This window comes from Gopherus evgoodei, chromosome 3 (genome assembly GCF_007399415.2).
Source record: "Gopherus evgoodei ecotype Sinaloan lineage chromosome 3, rGopEvg1_v1.p, whole genome shotgun sequence".
Taxonomy (NCBI): Eukaryota; Metazoa; Chordata; order Testudines; family Testudinidae; genus Gopherus; species Gopherus evgoodei.
Genome location: NC_044324.1, coordinates 158,642,366 through 158,657,599, shown reverse-complemented (window position 1 = coordinate 158,657,599; position 15,234 = coordinate 158,642,366). Strand labels below are relative to the sequence as shown.

The 15,234-nt window shown below is 40.0% G+C and overlaps 1 protein-coding gene across 2 annotated transcripts in view; it reads right to left on the bottom strand.

Moving 5' to 3' along the window:
• TTC27 (tetratricopeptide repeat domain 27) overlaps positions 1-15,234 on the bottom strand; it is a 196,778-nt gene that overhangs the window by 117,052 nt on the left and 64,492 nt on the right. For both annotated transcript variants that reach the window (XM_030557129.1, XM_030557130.1), the window contains exon 9: positions 4,223-4,289. In XM_030557129.1, coding sequence (XP_030412989.1) covers positions 4,223-4,289 — 67 coding nt within the window. The remainder of the gene's footprint in view (positions 1-4,222; positions 4,290-15,234) is intronic.

The window sequence follows — 15,234 nt, the reverse complement described above, 5'->3', positions numbered from 1 at the left end:
AGAGCAGACTGATCTTTGCTAGCTTGTTCTTCAGAATTGTTCAAACATCCTATGCAAACTTCTCAACCTCTGCACTGTTTGCAAATGATTCACCTACATTTTATCTTCAACTAATTATTAGATGTGGTATCAGAATAACAACTTAGGTCACAATAAATCAGAGCAAATCTTCGTGAACATACTTGTATGGATATTTATGAGATTTCTTATAACAAACTTTCTTGTAGAAAATAGAATTCATAGGACTATCATGGAAAATGAACAAAAATCAATGTAAATTCATGGTTTTTACCTGAGTTAATGCCCATGAATTTTCAGCATTTGCCCAACTCTAGATAAAAACAGATTTGTGGATTTCCCCATTTATCCTGACACTAGATTTGAAAGAGCTCCAAATATGTCATTCTGCTGTTTTCATCGTAGTCCACTGCTTTTCCACAAGGGAAAAAAAACATGAGATGGGACAATGTGATGCTGCTCCAGGGAAGAACAAAAGACAAGTAAAGGAGTCATCAGTGGCTAGTATTAGAAGTGTGGAAAGCCATCATTTTTAACAGTAATGCAGGGGATGAGGAAAGGGAAAACAATTTACTGGTTCAATGTAATTTTACTGCCTTTCAGTGGTATCAGACATAAAAGTGAATTTCTAAATGCATATCCTTATTGAACGTCTACTTCTGCTTCCTTTTTCTTATTCCTCTAACTAAAAGAAGATACTCACTGGAAGAGACTTCAAGAAGGGGCCTCAGAAATATGGGGTCTAACATCAAGTGCACTTGAAACTGGTTTATCATGACAAAAGATGTTTTTGGTTCAATACTTAATTCTGTGACAAAAGATCAGTGTCTCAAATCACTAGAGGTAATTCAGTAAAAACTAGGAAATTTTCCCCACTTGAATATTTAAATGCTTTCTTCCCAGGAAGATTGAATATTTAATAGTCTCAGAGCTTAAAAATAAATCAGACTACATATTTATCATCTCATCATAGTCTTAACTGCACTCCAACAGCCAGAACTCCTTACAAATCTAGCTTTTCAGTTTTAAGTATTCTCTAAAATTATAGACAGGGCATGAAAAATTCACTCTTTGCCTGCTGAGCATGGAAAACTAAGCTATGAATTTCTACAGAATGCAAGACTTCATTAAAAAAAGCAGAAATCTCTAGCCTTAAAATTTTCTTTGCAACCATACTGTACATGAACAGAACGATGCAGCATTGTCTTCTTGACTTTGCAGACAACTCCATCTCCTCGCCTCTGTTCATGACTCAGGGAATTTTAGAAGATTCTGGTTAGTTTCACGGCTGCTATCTAGAATCTTTGGGTAGCAATGAAACTACAGTATCAAGAATGTCAATATCATGCTGCTGCTGAGGACAGATATGAGCACCACAAAGGCAGATTCTAAAGATATACTAGGAGGAAGACAACCCAAAGAGCGAGTCTGAGGTAACCAGAGAGGAGTTGTGACCTCTTCACCACACTCCTTTACAGTAACTCAGGGTATGTCTACACCTCAATAAAACAACTGGGACTGGCCTGTATTAGCTGACTCAGGCTCAGACTGCAGGGCTATAAAAATTGCATTATAGGCATTTGGGCTAGCGCTGGAGCTCTGTGACCTTGTGAGATGGGAGAGTCCCAGAAATTCTTCCCCCCACCGCCCCCATCTTCCAAAATGCTCTGATCAGACCAGAACAGAAGATGTAACTAGACATCACCATCAACTTTATGGCTGTGTCCCTGAACAACTCGATTCACAGGGATGTTAGTTTCCTCCAACCTATTTTCTAACAGTGTCCTTTTACCTTCTAATAAGATTAACCTTCACTTCAGAATTAACTTGAGTTATCTACACTGAAGTTAATTTAGTTCAAGCGACAGTGGTCATGCTGAGAAAAGGTAGAGGAGTTGCACTGTATGTAATAGAACAGTGTGATTGCTCTGGGCTCCAGTATGAAAATGGAGAAAACCCAAAGACTCTCAACAGCCTTAAGTTTAGAGGCGAGATCAACAAGGGTGATGTTGTGGTGGACATCTGCTATAGACCACCAGACCAGGAGGATGAGGTAGACGAGGCTCTCTCTGGTCAACTAACAGAAGTTTCCAGATCACAGGCCCTGGTTCTCATGGAGGACTTCAAATCACCTTGACATCTGCTGGGAGAGCAATAAAGCAGTGCACAGACAATCCAGGAAGTTTTTGGAGAGTGTTGGGGACAACTTCCTGATGCAAGTGCTGGAGGAACCAACTAGGGGCCGTGCTCCTCTTGATCTGCTGCTCACAAGCAGGGAAGAATTGGTAGGGGAAGTAGAATTGGGTGGCAACCTGGGCAGCAGTGACCATGAGATGATCGATTTCAGGATCCTGACAAAAGGAAGAAAGGAGAGCAGCAGAATACGGACCCTGGACTTCAGAAAAGCAGACTTTAACTCCCTTAGGGAACTAATTGGCAGGATCCCCAGGGAGGCTAATATGAGGAGGAAAGGAGTCCAGGAGAGCTGGCTGTATTCTAATGAAGCCTTATTGAGGGCACAGCAACAAACCATCCCGATGTGCAGAAAGGATAGTAAATATGGCAGGTGACCAGCTTGGCTTAACAGAGAAATCTTTGGTGAGCTTAAACACAAAAAAGAAGCTTACAAGAAGTGGAAACTTGGACAGATGACTAGGGAGGAGTGTAAAAATATTGCTTGAGCATGCAGGGGTGTAATCAGGAAGGTCAACGCATAACTGGAGTTGCAACCAGCAAGAGATATGAAGGGTAACAAGAAGGGTTTCTACAGGTATGTTAGCAATAAGAAGGTGGTCAGGGAAAATTTGGGCCCCTTATTGAATGGGGGAGGCAACCTAGTGACAGATGTGCAAAAAGCTAAAGTACTCAATGTTTTTTTTGCCTCGGTCTTCACAGACAAGGTCAGCTCCCTACGGCCGCACTGGGCAGCACAGTATGGGGAAGAGGTAAGCAGCCCTCAGTGGTGAAAGAACAGGTTATGGACTATTTAGAAATGCTGGACATGCACAAGTCCATGGGTCTGGAATTAATGCATCCGAGGGGGCTGAGGGAGTTGGCTGATGTGACTGCAGAGTCATTGGCCATTATCTTTGAAAACTTGTGGCAGCCTGGGGAGGTCCAGGACAATTGCAAAAAGGCAAATATCGTACCCATCTTTAAAAAAGGGAAGAGAGAGAATCCGGGGAACTACAGACCAGTCAGCTTTTGCCACTCCAGATTCAGAGACCCTAAAATGTTGATCTGTTAACACTCCCACATTGGTAAGCAAGTTCCATATCATCTTCCTCTGATTTTTTTTCTCTTTGTCCAACAACAAATGCTTCAATTAACAGGCATTTAGGCCACTCTCTGACACACTTATTCTTGAACTACTAGACAACTATTGGGTTACTATTGATTAATAAATTTTCACAACACTATTATAATTTTGAATACTTCAATGAAGTCTCCTCATCCCACCACAAATTTCTTTTCTTCATGACAGATATGTTGATGAACCTTGACAATGGAACACAGAACAAGTTCATACAGTATTAATGCTAAAACCTGGATTTAGTGGGCCACTCTAAAGCACACTACAAAATCCTTCACTTTCAGCATAAGTCAAATATAACAGATAGAAACCATGCTAAAGAAATGTGTAAACAATACACATTTAGCTTTCAATTACTTTAGTTCAGTTTACTCCCAAAAAAGAATATGTATGCTCTTGTGTTTAAGGCTTCACAAGGATCAAAATACTGTTTCTGACTGCACTATTCTATTTAATTTAAAAAAGACTCTTGAGAATTATATGTTCACAAGGTAGGAAAGTACTTTCAGCACTAAATCAGTGTGAAGAATTTGTTGTAAGGGCCTGACCTGTATCATTAAATTTCAACTCCCAATAGGGAATAAGAATCTAAAATAGTCAGAAATTCTCTTATTAAACATTTGTAAAAGACATTGAAATGAAAATAGTATGTGTGGTTTTTTAAATGTAAACTTTATAGTGCAGAGCTGGTGATGCAAACAAGGCTGAATTTCAGCTTTTTCATAATTGTGGAAGCAACAGACCAAAACTAGATTATATTTTATTCAAAAATAATTTCACCAAAATAGTTGATGGATCACAGCTTAGTACTTCACTTAAAGATGTTCAAGGAAGATATAAATATAGTAAAAACAAACAAACAAACAAACAACACAGAGATAAGTTACTTACTGATGTAAATGCTAAAAGCTCCTCTTCAGTTAGCTTGTGTATTGGGCTGTTCTTTTGGAAATCAATGCTGTAAAACAAGAATTATTTCAGTACATACAAAATAATTTCAGTTCAATCAATACAATCTATATATATAAAGCATGCTTCTCAAATTTGCAAAAAGCTAAAAACACCTTATAGAAAACAATGCATTTTTTATGAATAAAAAATGTTTTATTATTTACGTGAAAGAGGGTTTGAGCCTTTGTCCATAAATCACAGAACATTGAAAAAAAAAACCCCACATTTGGGTAAGCTACATCTGGTCAAGGAGGTTTTCAAAAGATGATACCCAAGACAGGTTGTTAAAGACCCTTCAAAGTGGCATTAAATCATTGTTTTCTCTTCCTTAGTGCCATCTTCTAGAGAGTGGAGAGCAAAACTGTTTTATGAACTTCTATTATAGCTCTTTGCCTTCAGAAAACTGGGAGAACTAGAGGAAGGATTTAATAAGCGTGTCAAGGGGGACACAGAGAAGCAGAGTGGTCAGAGAAAGGGATTAGTTTCAAAGAATGTTATGTGTTTAGTTTTTTTTATCCACTCTCTTTCTGTAAACAAGCCAAGATACCTTATCTAGTTTAAGCTTATCGGCAGTGTAAATTGAGATACATTAAGCTAGTATTTTAAATCCATTTTCTGTCTTTCCAGAAACTTGTTTGTGTTAGGATTACTGATCAATGGGCAATTGGTCTCAATCTTCTTCAAAGAGAAAAAGTCCATAACCTTTAAGGAGAAGTACTGAAAGGTAAAAGATTTCTCAAACATGCAACCTCCTTTCAATCTGTCAAGGAGCACTGACAGAGGCTCCTCTCCCAGTAAGCTGCCAGCAGGCTGTAGTAAGCAAACGCAAGGGAAAAGCCAAAAACAGAGCAGAAGATGAGAGATGGCAAGGATATTAATCACAGTAGGATGTATCTGTAAAGCCAAAAAAGGAAATGGGTACACAACTCCAAATAATTGGATACTTCTTACACAAACAACTCAAAACAGCTCACCAAATCCTGTAATGTACTACAAGTGATATATGAAGTCCATCAAATGGTACAAAGGGGGACGACAGGGTTATAATTCCAGCCCCATGTGAAACATCAAATTATATTAAGGCCTAAATCACACTATAAACAAATAATGATCACCACTGAAACTTTATAACTGCTTTTTCCAAGTACCTGACATTGCAAAATACAAAGAATGCTGTGGTAATGTTCTTCAGGTAAAGTTGCAAAGATTCTCATGGGAGCCACGGAACATGAAAAGTGATTATGCTCTTTAATTCTATACCCTTCAAATGGGAGAAATTTTGTGTCTCCAATCCAATTATCCTCCAACTTTAATAATAATTATACTTTGTGCATATATTGTATAGTTGCATTATAGCCATAATATGCAACTATGTAGTTAAAGACTGTCACAATTCATAAGCACAATGGACACAGTTAAAGTTGCATATTAAATGAGAACATTTTCATTTCCCGAATTTTGCCCATTTATATTTTTCAACCTTATGTTTCATTAATATCACAGCAGAACATAATTTCAGTACAGAATGTATTCCCTCACTGAAGTCTATCTATAGAGAAAGTTTAACTTGAAAATTTTATATAGTATTGTACTTAATATATCTACATTTTGTTTTCTTTGCTCTCACCACACTGAACATTCTCCTAATCCACCAAAACTACCTAATTCAGAGTTGGGAAGGAATTTTCACGGCTCATGGGATTTTATTAATCCCATTTAAAAAAAATGATTGAATACCATTTTGCTTCCTCCAGAGTAACAAATATAATATGTACACAGCACCCGAGAAGCATACCATAGGTTTTGCAGAACAAAGGAAAGAGATACCTTGTCCAAGGAACTTTATCTAGAGCTCTACATTTGACTCAAGAACTCAGTCATAGATAAAAAAGATGATGGGGTCTCAGAGAGGGCACAGTAGGGAAAAAGGAGGATGAGAAATACAATAATTTTTATTTGTATTCCAATAGTGCCTAAACGCCTTATCATTCTAGGTGCTGGATAAACAGATAGACATTTCCTCTGCCTCAGAGAGCTTACAGTCTAAGTGAGCAAGACAGAAAAAAAAGTAATGTTGGATACATCTACATTTGGAGCTGGTGGTAATTCCTAGGTCAAGGAACTATACTCACGCCAGCTCTCATCAAGCTAGTGAACTAAAAATAGAGTGTAGCTGCAACAACATGAGGTGCTATCGGCTCCAAGTACATGCCTTGAGGCTCAGATGTGTACATCCTTGGGGCAGCGAGCCTATCCTGCTGCTTGTACAGACATGATCAACTCTATTTGGCTCCCTTCGTTGAAGCAGTTCATACCTTTTACTGAAACTTTCCAAATAACATCAATATGAGGCAAAGACAAAGCATGAAAAGTGTCAGTCTGGATAGTTAAAGTTTCTCAAAGTTACAAGCGGCAAGGAGTTATAATAGAAAGTGTGAGGTATTCTTACTACAAGAGCTGCTATCTCTCTTCCAGTATTTTACTGTCTTATTGGTTCATTTTTTTTCGTTGAAGTAGTAACATTCAAATATGAAGTGTAAACTATCTAGTAAAGCATGTAAAGGGATACCAGCCTTCAAGCTAAAGATAAAACACTCAAAACTACTGTAACCAAGGGAATAATACAATATATTTTTTAACAACTACTAAAGGGTTTGTATATTAGCTATTATACGTATGTGGCTAAATACAACCTACTTCCATACTTCAATAACAAACATCCCTTTCCTCTTACCACCTGAAGATGTATGTTTCTTTAAAATGATACCGATGCTTCATGGAAATCTTTGGAGAACACTATATTTGGAAACAAATTTGCCTCTGTGTCACAGTCTGTTTTTTTCCTTCCTTTAAAAAAATTTACCACAGCAGTTTTCATGAAAATAGAAACTTGGTAACTTAAGATTTTCTCTGCTTCAGCTGCTTCTTCCCTTACCTGAAATCAGCTGTTAAGGGGAACACTACAGCCATCTCCACTGCAACCAACAATGGACTCACAAATAGGACTGTGACTTTATGTATGGAATATTAACAGGAGCAGATGGTCAATTTTCTATTTCTACTAAAAATATGCCCAACATCCCCAAAAATAGATAAAAATCAGAAAAAGTCTCTTAATAACCATAATTATTTTAGATGAATTAACAGCAGATCTAGAAAAAATAAGGGCAAGCACAGATGAGTTCAAATTTTGATAAAATTGAATCTTCCTGGTTCCACTTCTGCATGCTACACAAAGCACAAAAACTATTAATCAAAATGTGCAGTTACCCTTCCCTTTTCATCCCAAGAAAATATATTTGCACGACAAATGTACTTTTCAAAGAATAAAAAGCAACCTGTAATTCATATAGAATGACTACAGTGAATAACAGGCTAAAAAAAGGAATACAAGAAAGTGTCCTATCTTGCACGGCACTCAAAAAGAAACCAATCAAAAGGATGAGGGGGTTGCTGTAATTGATAAATACTTCTATGTACACCTTGGCCAAACAATTAAGAGGGGTTATAATAGTGTGTCAGTAGATGTACAATACAAACAACAGAGACCAGGTATCATGGGTGTTCCAATGAAGTAGACGGAGAAATAAAAGGACTAAATTAATAAAATTATGCTGATACCAGGAAAAAATACCCTTAGAATGGGGTCTATAATGCTGCAGGAAAATGTTCCCAGGTAAGTAGTGGAAGCTTCATTTCTCAAGTCATCTGAAGCCAAATTAAACAGAGTATATATGTTTAAATGGAAATCTGCAATTACAGGGAGATGGACAAGATGATTCATTTAGTCTTGTAGAGCTATAATTTCTATGATAGACACTTCAGATTCATGAACAAATTCATTATGTGAGTAGTTCTGAATGGCAAGACAGGAAGATGATTTCCTGAATGGACTCTCTTAACACAGCTGTGGTTACTGGTGTACAGCAATGTATTTTAGAATTTAAAAAAATATATTACCAACTGACCATGGCAAGATGTCTGACACCACTTTCTAACTGGCTTGTTCTCAAAAATGTATACCCATGAGCTGAATTTAAAGTTGAGTCATATTGCCAACAAATATTTATTAGTGCTCTTCACCACCTTTAAACACTGCCTACCTATAAACAGAAATTTTATTGCATGACTTCTACTCTTCAGCTATGTCTACACTGCACTTCCGTCGCTAAAACTTTTGTCACTTGAGGGTGTGAAAAAACACCCCCCCGACCAAAAGTTTTACCAACGAAAAGTGCTGGTATGGATAGCGCTGTGTCAGCAGTACATGCGCTCCCACCAACAAAGCTATTGCACTTCATTGGGGGTGGTTTTATTTTGTCGCCAGGAGAGATCTCTCCTGCCAACAAAAAACGGCTACACTGCATACCTTTCAGAAGCTGTGCAGTGTAGACAAAGCCTTATACTAAAATAACTAGTACAAGGTCTGGACTTCCAAAGTCACTTGTGCACATGTAACCCACACACCTTCTGGGTGTGGTGTTCTGTCCCATCTAGTGGCACTGAGACCACTTAGAGAGAGAGAAAAAATGAATCTGCTCTACAGCCTTAGCTAACAGGCAGCTGGCTTTTAGCTCATGCGGTAGAGGTTCATGCACTGAAGTCCCAGGTTCAATCCCGTCCGCCGCCAACCGGAGTCTGTCAGCATTACAAGTGGGGGCTCGTCCAGGATTTCAACTGGAATGCGCTTCCTCAGCTAGGCAAAGTATGTAACCCACACATCATCTGGGTGTGGTGTTCTGTCCCATATAGTGGCACTGAGACCACTGAAAGAGATATTATAAGTCCGCTCTACAGACTTAGCTAACAGTTAGTAGGCTTTTAGCTAAGGCTGTAGAGCAAACTCATTAATCTCTCTCTAAGTCAGAGGTCTCAAAGTCCCAGCCTGCGGGCCATCTGTGGCCCAAGAACCACCCCACTGCAGCCCACAGAGGAGAGATGCATGCAGCCACCCCCGTGGGTCTGTCTGCTACAGGCGCCGCCCCCTGCAGCTCCCATTAGCTGGGGGAGAGGGACAGAGATACCATTACTAGTCACCAGGCAGAGGCAGCCATGGAGGCAGCATCATTAGTTGCCGGGCAGAGTCAGCCATGGAGGCAGTGTCACTTTTTTCTACAAATATAAACAGGTCAAAATACCAAAACACAACTATCTCATGTACACCTTGCTGCAATCCTGAAGGTTTCAACTGCTCAGTCACTGAAGCCAAACATCAACAAACTGACAGAACTGAAGTGTTGCCAAGTGTCTGGCAAATATCAAAAACTCTCTGGCAGGTGAAGAATTGTATGAAGTTGTATGACAGTTTTATTATTTTTAAGAAATTCAAAATAAATACAATATAAACGTTATCTTTTCTGAACACCATCTTCAGTGACATTATTGGCTTGCTGGGACAATTTGAGGACTGGCACTTGCCCTAAGGTAAATTGAGTTTGAGACTCCTGCTCTAAGTGGTCTTGGTGCTACTATATGGGACAGAACACCACACCCTGAAGGTGTGTGGGTTACACATAGTACTCCACAGCTTGGAAGAGAAAGTACTTTCCTAGTCACACAGGCTTGCAATGATATAGTACGCCTTCAGCCCACAGTTCTTCTCAAACAACAGAGTTTAACTCTTACAAATCATCTTGTTTGATATGCACATTAGGTGAGGTGAAGCGGACTTCTTTTGGAAATTTCATTCTACAATGCCAGCAAATCTCCGCTGTTACTGAAGAAACTATGAGGGAGGGAACAGTGAAAGAAGAAATCAATCATTTATCGCCTCTCTCTCTTTTTCTGCCATTTCCCCGCACAGAACACACAAAGCAGTGAAGGTCATAGCCTGCATCTGCTATTCTTGCACATAGGGCTTCCCCAGCAGGAGCAACAGAATACAATATTCAAAAAAGGGTCAATTTCACTAATGACGCTATAGCAGCCATAAAAATCCAGGAGATGAGACCACCAGGAGATGTGGGAGAAAGAAAGCATCCCCTTCCCTTCCAGCATTTCTGTGCTGGAGTTGGGTGAGCGCTCCAAAATTATCTGAACTAAGCTTAAGTGTCTATCAATAGTAACGGACGCTTAAGGAGACGCTCATTGGTGGAAACCCTAACATACCAGCCAGAGTGCCAAGTTGAAGGGGCAGCATACTGGGCTTATCATTAGTGTGCTATCCCATAATATCTCTGTGGTTCTCTCTTTTTTGTATTAACCTTTGATTATTATGTTGTCTGATATATTTTTCAAGCATGGATACAGGTATTATGTGTTTCAACAGTGCAGTTTCTATAGGATGTGGTGTCTGCTTATAAAGAGAGAAACTTCATTACAAGAGGTGTCTTTTATATATCACTATAGATATGGCTTAATAAATATTTCCATAACCCTGATGACTTTTACATTACCTGAAAAAGTGTTAAATTAGTAAGTAAAAGAGGTTCTCTTTTTCATGGGTGCATCAGTGGCTTGGATACCCTACCAGAGATGCCGGTATCCTTTAGAAGTGGCCTGTCTTGAATCAAGCCAGACAATCTAAGGCACTTCAGTCTGGGTGCAATACTGGCTCCTGCGGAAGGTGGTGATGGCACTAGGATAGGGGATTCTTATTGCCAGATTATCCACCAGGCCGCCTGCTGTGCCTCCCCTTGGCAGTCTTGGTCATTAAGAAAATGTTGATCTGACCTGTGGGTTTGTCTTTTTACAACAGGCATTGCGGAATCAGAATTTTTAGCACCCTAAATATAAAATAAACATACGCAACCCCATTAGATAACTTCCCATGCTTAAAATTTGAACTGTAAGTCTGGTAATATACAGACTTACAGAAGAACAAATTTACATGTAAGAACAAACTTGTATCATCATATACAGGCGACACAACAGTCTGGAATATACTATCAGCAATCCAGAATCCAGAAAAGGGAAGAGAGGAAGAGAGCATCTGAAACATAGGCATCAAAGAAAAAAGGTAGACTGCAGGACCCAACAAGTGAAGGCTGCATCTGAGGTAAGGAGATCTACACATCACATAATCCTCTTTGAATGAGTGACAAAAATGTTCATGTTGCTGCTTTGCAAATTTCCTTATTGAAAGCTTCTATTTCTCTCTGGCCAAGAAGTGGAAATAGATTTTGTCAAATAAGGTCTAGGACCAGGCGGAGGAGTTTTACCAGCTTTCCTACACAATTCAGCTATTGCTGCCAGATTATGGTTGCTTTAGACTAGAGGCTTAAAGTCTTTTTCTTTCCAATATCAGACAGAGAAAGCACTGGTTTTCCTGAAAGACTCTGTCTTGTCCAAAAAGAGTTTAAAAGCTCTACAGACAACTAGGTGCTGTCATTTAAACTTCTTTAGGAAATAGAAGAATTGGGGCTGAACAAAGGAAGAATAAGAGTAAGGCCTTCATTTAAGGGGTAGGGAGAGCCAATTCTAGGTAAAAATTCAGCTGTTTGAAGTACCACTTGGTCTAGAAAAGAACTGCTGAAGAGACTCTCTTGACTGACAAGATAATAAAGCAATTGATTCTTCTTGCAATATCCATTAAAGTGGCTTTTTGTGAGTAAGAAAAACAATGATGTTGTAGCCATATGCTCAAAGAGATGCCCTTTCAATTGTCATAGAACCTCCAGATGATGTTAATATATTATAAGAGGATGAAGCTTTCCCACTGCTTTTATCAGTATGGAAACGTGAGTTTGTAATGCAAGACTTTTTCCCATGTGGATACTTCCCACAGAAAGTTTCTAACATGCACCCACATGGAAACTTAATATACAAATGTTCAACCCTTCAATGAATCCATCAAAGTGGAGACAGATTTATTAGATGCTGATTTAAATTGAGTCCCATCTGTAGGAGATGAGAACGTGCCAAATAGGTTTTGGAAGTGGAATCGTTCCTAGACTGAAGGAGGACATCAACCAATAGATTAGGGTAACCAAGTTTCCGAGGACGTATTCTCCATAAGATACAGGTCACCACTTCCAAACTGCCCTGATACGGACAACAGATCAGCTCCTGTATCAGTGGTCTTCAATATGGGGTAACTCTCATGGGGGACAAAGAGACATTTCCATCAGCTGGGACAACCAGGATCTGAAAGTCCAATTCAGCACTATCAATAGGATGATGACTTTGTCCTCTACAGTTTTCCTGGTCACCAGAGCTTTGTTGGAGAAAGACATAGTTGATAGTCTGATTAACTGAATGACAAGTTATCTGTCTTTTTCTCCCAAAATCTGGAACAGAAGAGGTCCAACTATTTAGTACCCATTTAATGTAGTTAAATCAATCTAGTGGTACCACCATCCCAGGGAGAATAGCTAAAATACTTTGTTGTGCAGTTCCTGCTCTTCTATGGACAAGTTTGGGTGACTCAGTCAATCAACATAAATTTTGAGTTTTCCCTTAGAAGACCAAGATTGTCAGTTTCTGCATTTTTCGACCCAAAGGAGAATTTAGAGAGCTTCTTTTCTCAGCAGCAAATCCCATCCTCCTTTGTTTACATAAGCTACAGTGGTGCAATTGTTGATCTACATCATGAAAGAAGTGACAATCATGCAGGTCACTAAGTGTCTCATAACACTGCCAACTGCCCACAGTTCCAGCAAACTGATGCTTCCTCTGCATTCCAGGGAGGACTAATTTCCCAGACAAAAAGATGGAGGGATCTGATTTTGCCCATTAGACGTTTTCCCTTAATCAGGTTTCTGTATTTGCTCCCCCACCTCAGGGACTGGGTTACTGCTGTGGTGAGGTAATCAGATTGCATAGGGACACTGAACCCATATTGACAGAAGGGAGGCCTGGAGAGGTCTCATATACAGGCAGGGCCACTGGATACCATGAAGGCTAGGAGCTGCAGTGCTTGCCACCTTTGTGTGAGCTAAGAAAAGTGAGTTTGCCTTTCGTTGCTCAATTCAGCAGTTGTTTCAAAACCACAGGAGGCATGTATTAAGTTATTTTTCCTTAGACTAAAGCTTCTCTGGACATTATGGATTTTTTGGGAAAAAGAATGTGAGAAGAAAGAGGGGTGGCTAGACACTATTCTGATCACCATCCTGTGCACTGTGATGATTGAAGTTGGAATCAAACTGAATAAGCAGAGGAGAGGGGCTTTAAAGTAGTTATCTTTAGCGTCAAAGAAAGTGATGCAGAGGAGAAAAAGCATGTCCATGCTGAGGCAGAGCAAACCACAGCTGGGCATTTTAAAAACTACCAAATACTGTAGTCACCCAAATGAAGACTGATTGAAAAGATAACTAAAAATCAACAAATTTAAGATGAAAGGTGCCATAGCAAAGACAAAAGGAGCCACAGAAAAGTGGCTGGAGACAATGCACATAGTAACATGTCATATATAAAGGGAAAATTAAATATGCTACACCAAACTACTATCAATGGGTTTCTCTCCCTTCTTCCCCTGCCATACTGGTGTAAGAGTACAGTAACTCCTCACAAAGGCCTGGTCTACACTGAGTTTATCTCGAATTAGGAGTGTTAAACTGAATTAACCCTGCACCTATCTACACAACAAAGCCCTTTACTTCGATATAAAGGGCTCTTAATACCAATATCTCTACTCCTCCCCGATGAGGGGAGTAGCGCTGAAATCGGTATTGCCATTTCAAATTAGGGTTAGTGTGGCCGCAATTTGACAGTATTGGCCTCTGGGAGCTATACCACAGTGCGCCATTGTGACTGCTCTGTACAGCAATCTGAACTTGGATGCACTGGCCAGGTAGACAGGAAAAGCCCCGCGAACTTTTGGATTTAATTTCCTGTTTGCACAGCGTGGAGAGCTGATCAGCACAGGTGACCATGCAGTCCCAGTATCAAAAAAGCTGCAGCATGGATCGTACGGGAGATACTGAATCTGGTCTCTGTATGGGGAGATGAATCTGTTCTATCAGAACTCCGTTCCAATAGATGAAATGCCAAAACATTTGAAAAAATCTCCAAGGCTATAATGGACAGAGGCCACAACAGGGACTCGACACAGTGCTGCATGTAACTTAAGCTGAGATAAGCGTACCAGAAAGCGAAAGAATCAAATGGACACTCACGGAGGGAGGGGCAACTGACGACTGTAGCTATCCCACAGTTTCTGCACTCTCCGAAAACTATTTGAATTCTTGGCTGAGCTCCCAAAGCCTGAAGGGTCAAAAACACTGTCATGGGTGGTTTAGGGTATATGTCAGCCCTCCCCTCCCGGTGAAAGCAAAGGGAAAAAAAATCATTTCTTGCCTTTTTTCAATGTCAGCATATGTCTATGTCTACTGGATGCTGCCGGCAGATGCGGTGCTGCAGCGCTACACAGCAGCATCCCATTCCCTTGCCTTGCAGACAGCAGACGGTATAGTATGACTGATATCCATCATCATCATCCCGTGGGTGCTCCTGGCCGGCCTCGGTGAAGTCGGTTGGGGGCGCCTGGACAAAAATGAGAATGACTCCAAGTCATTCTCTTCTTTAAGTTTTGTCTAATGGAGATTCAGTCCTGCCTGGAATATCATGGCAGCTGGAGGCTTGCGCCTCCGGCTGCTCTCCCCAGTCAGCAGCACTGTGCGGTCATGCCTAACCCATGCTACCAGGGATCACAATCAGATATTTAGACCTCTACATTTTGCTGCAAATAAAAAAATTAAGCTGCCATTTAGAACTGTCCCCTAACATACATATCCTAGGACATTTTGTATTTTACCAATGTCAACCAAAGGCCCACACACAAATGGAGATTCAGTCCTGCCTGTGCTTCTATCCTAGTGCTTGTCACAGATTCCCATTTTCAGCTATAGGCTGAGTAAGTACAGAATGGTGGTTCACTCTACTTTGCTGTAAGCCAACCGCCCTCCCCTCCCCGCTTTGATCTCTGCTTGCAGAGGCAATAAAGTCAGCGTTGTTTCTTATTCATGCATTCTTTATTACTTCATTACAAAAATGGGGGGATAACTGTCATGGTA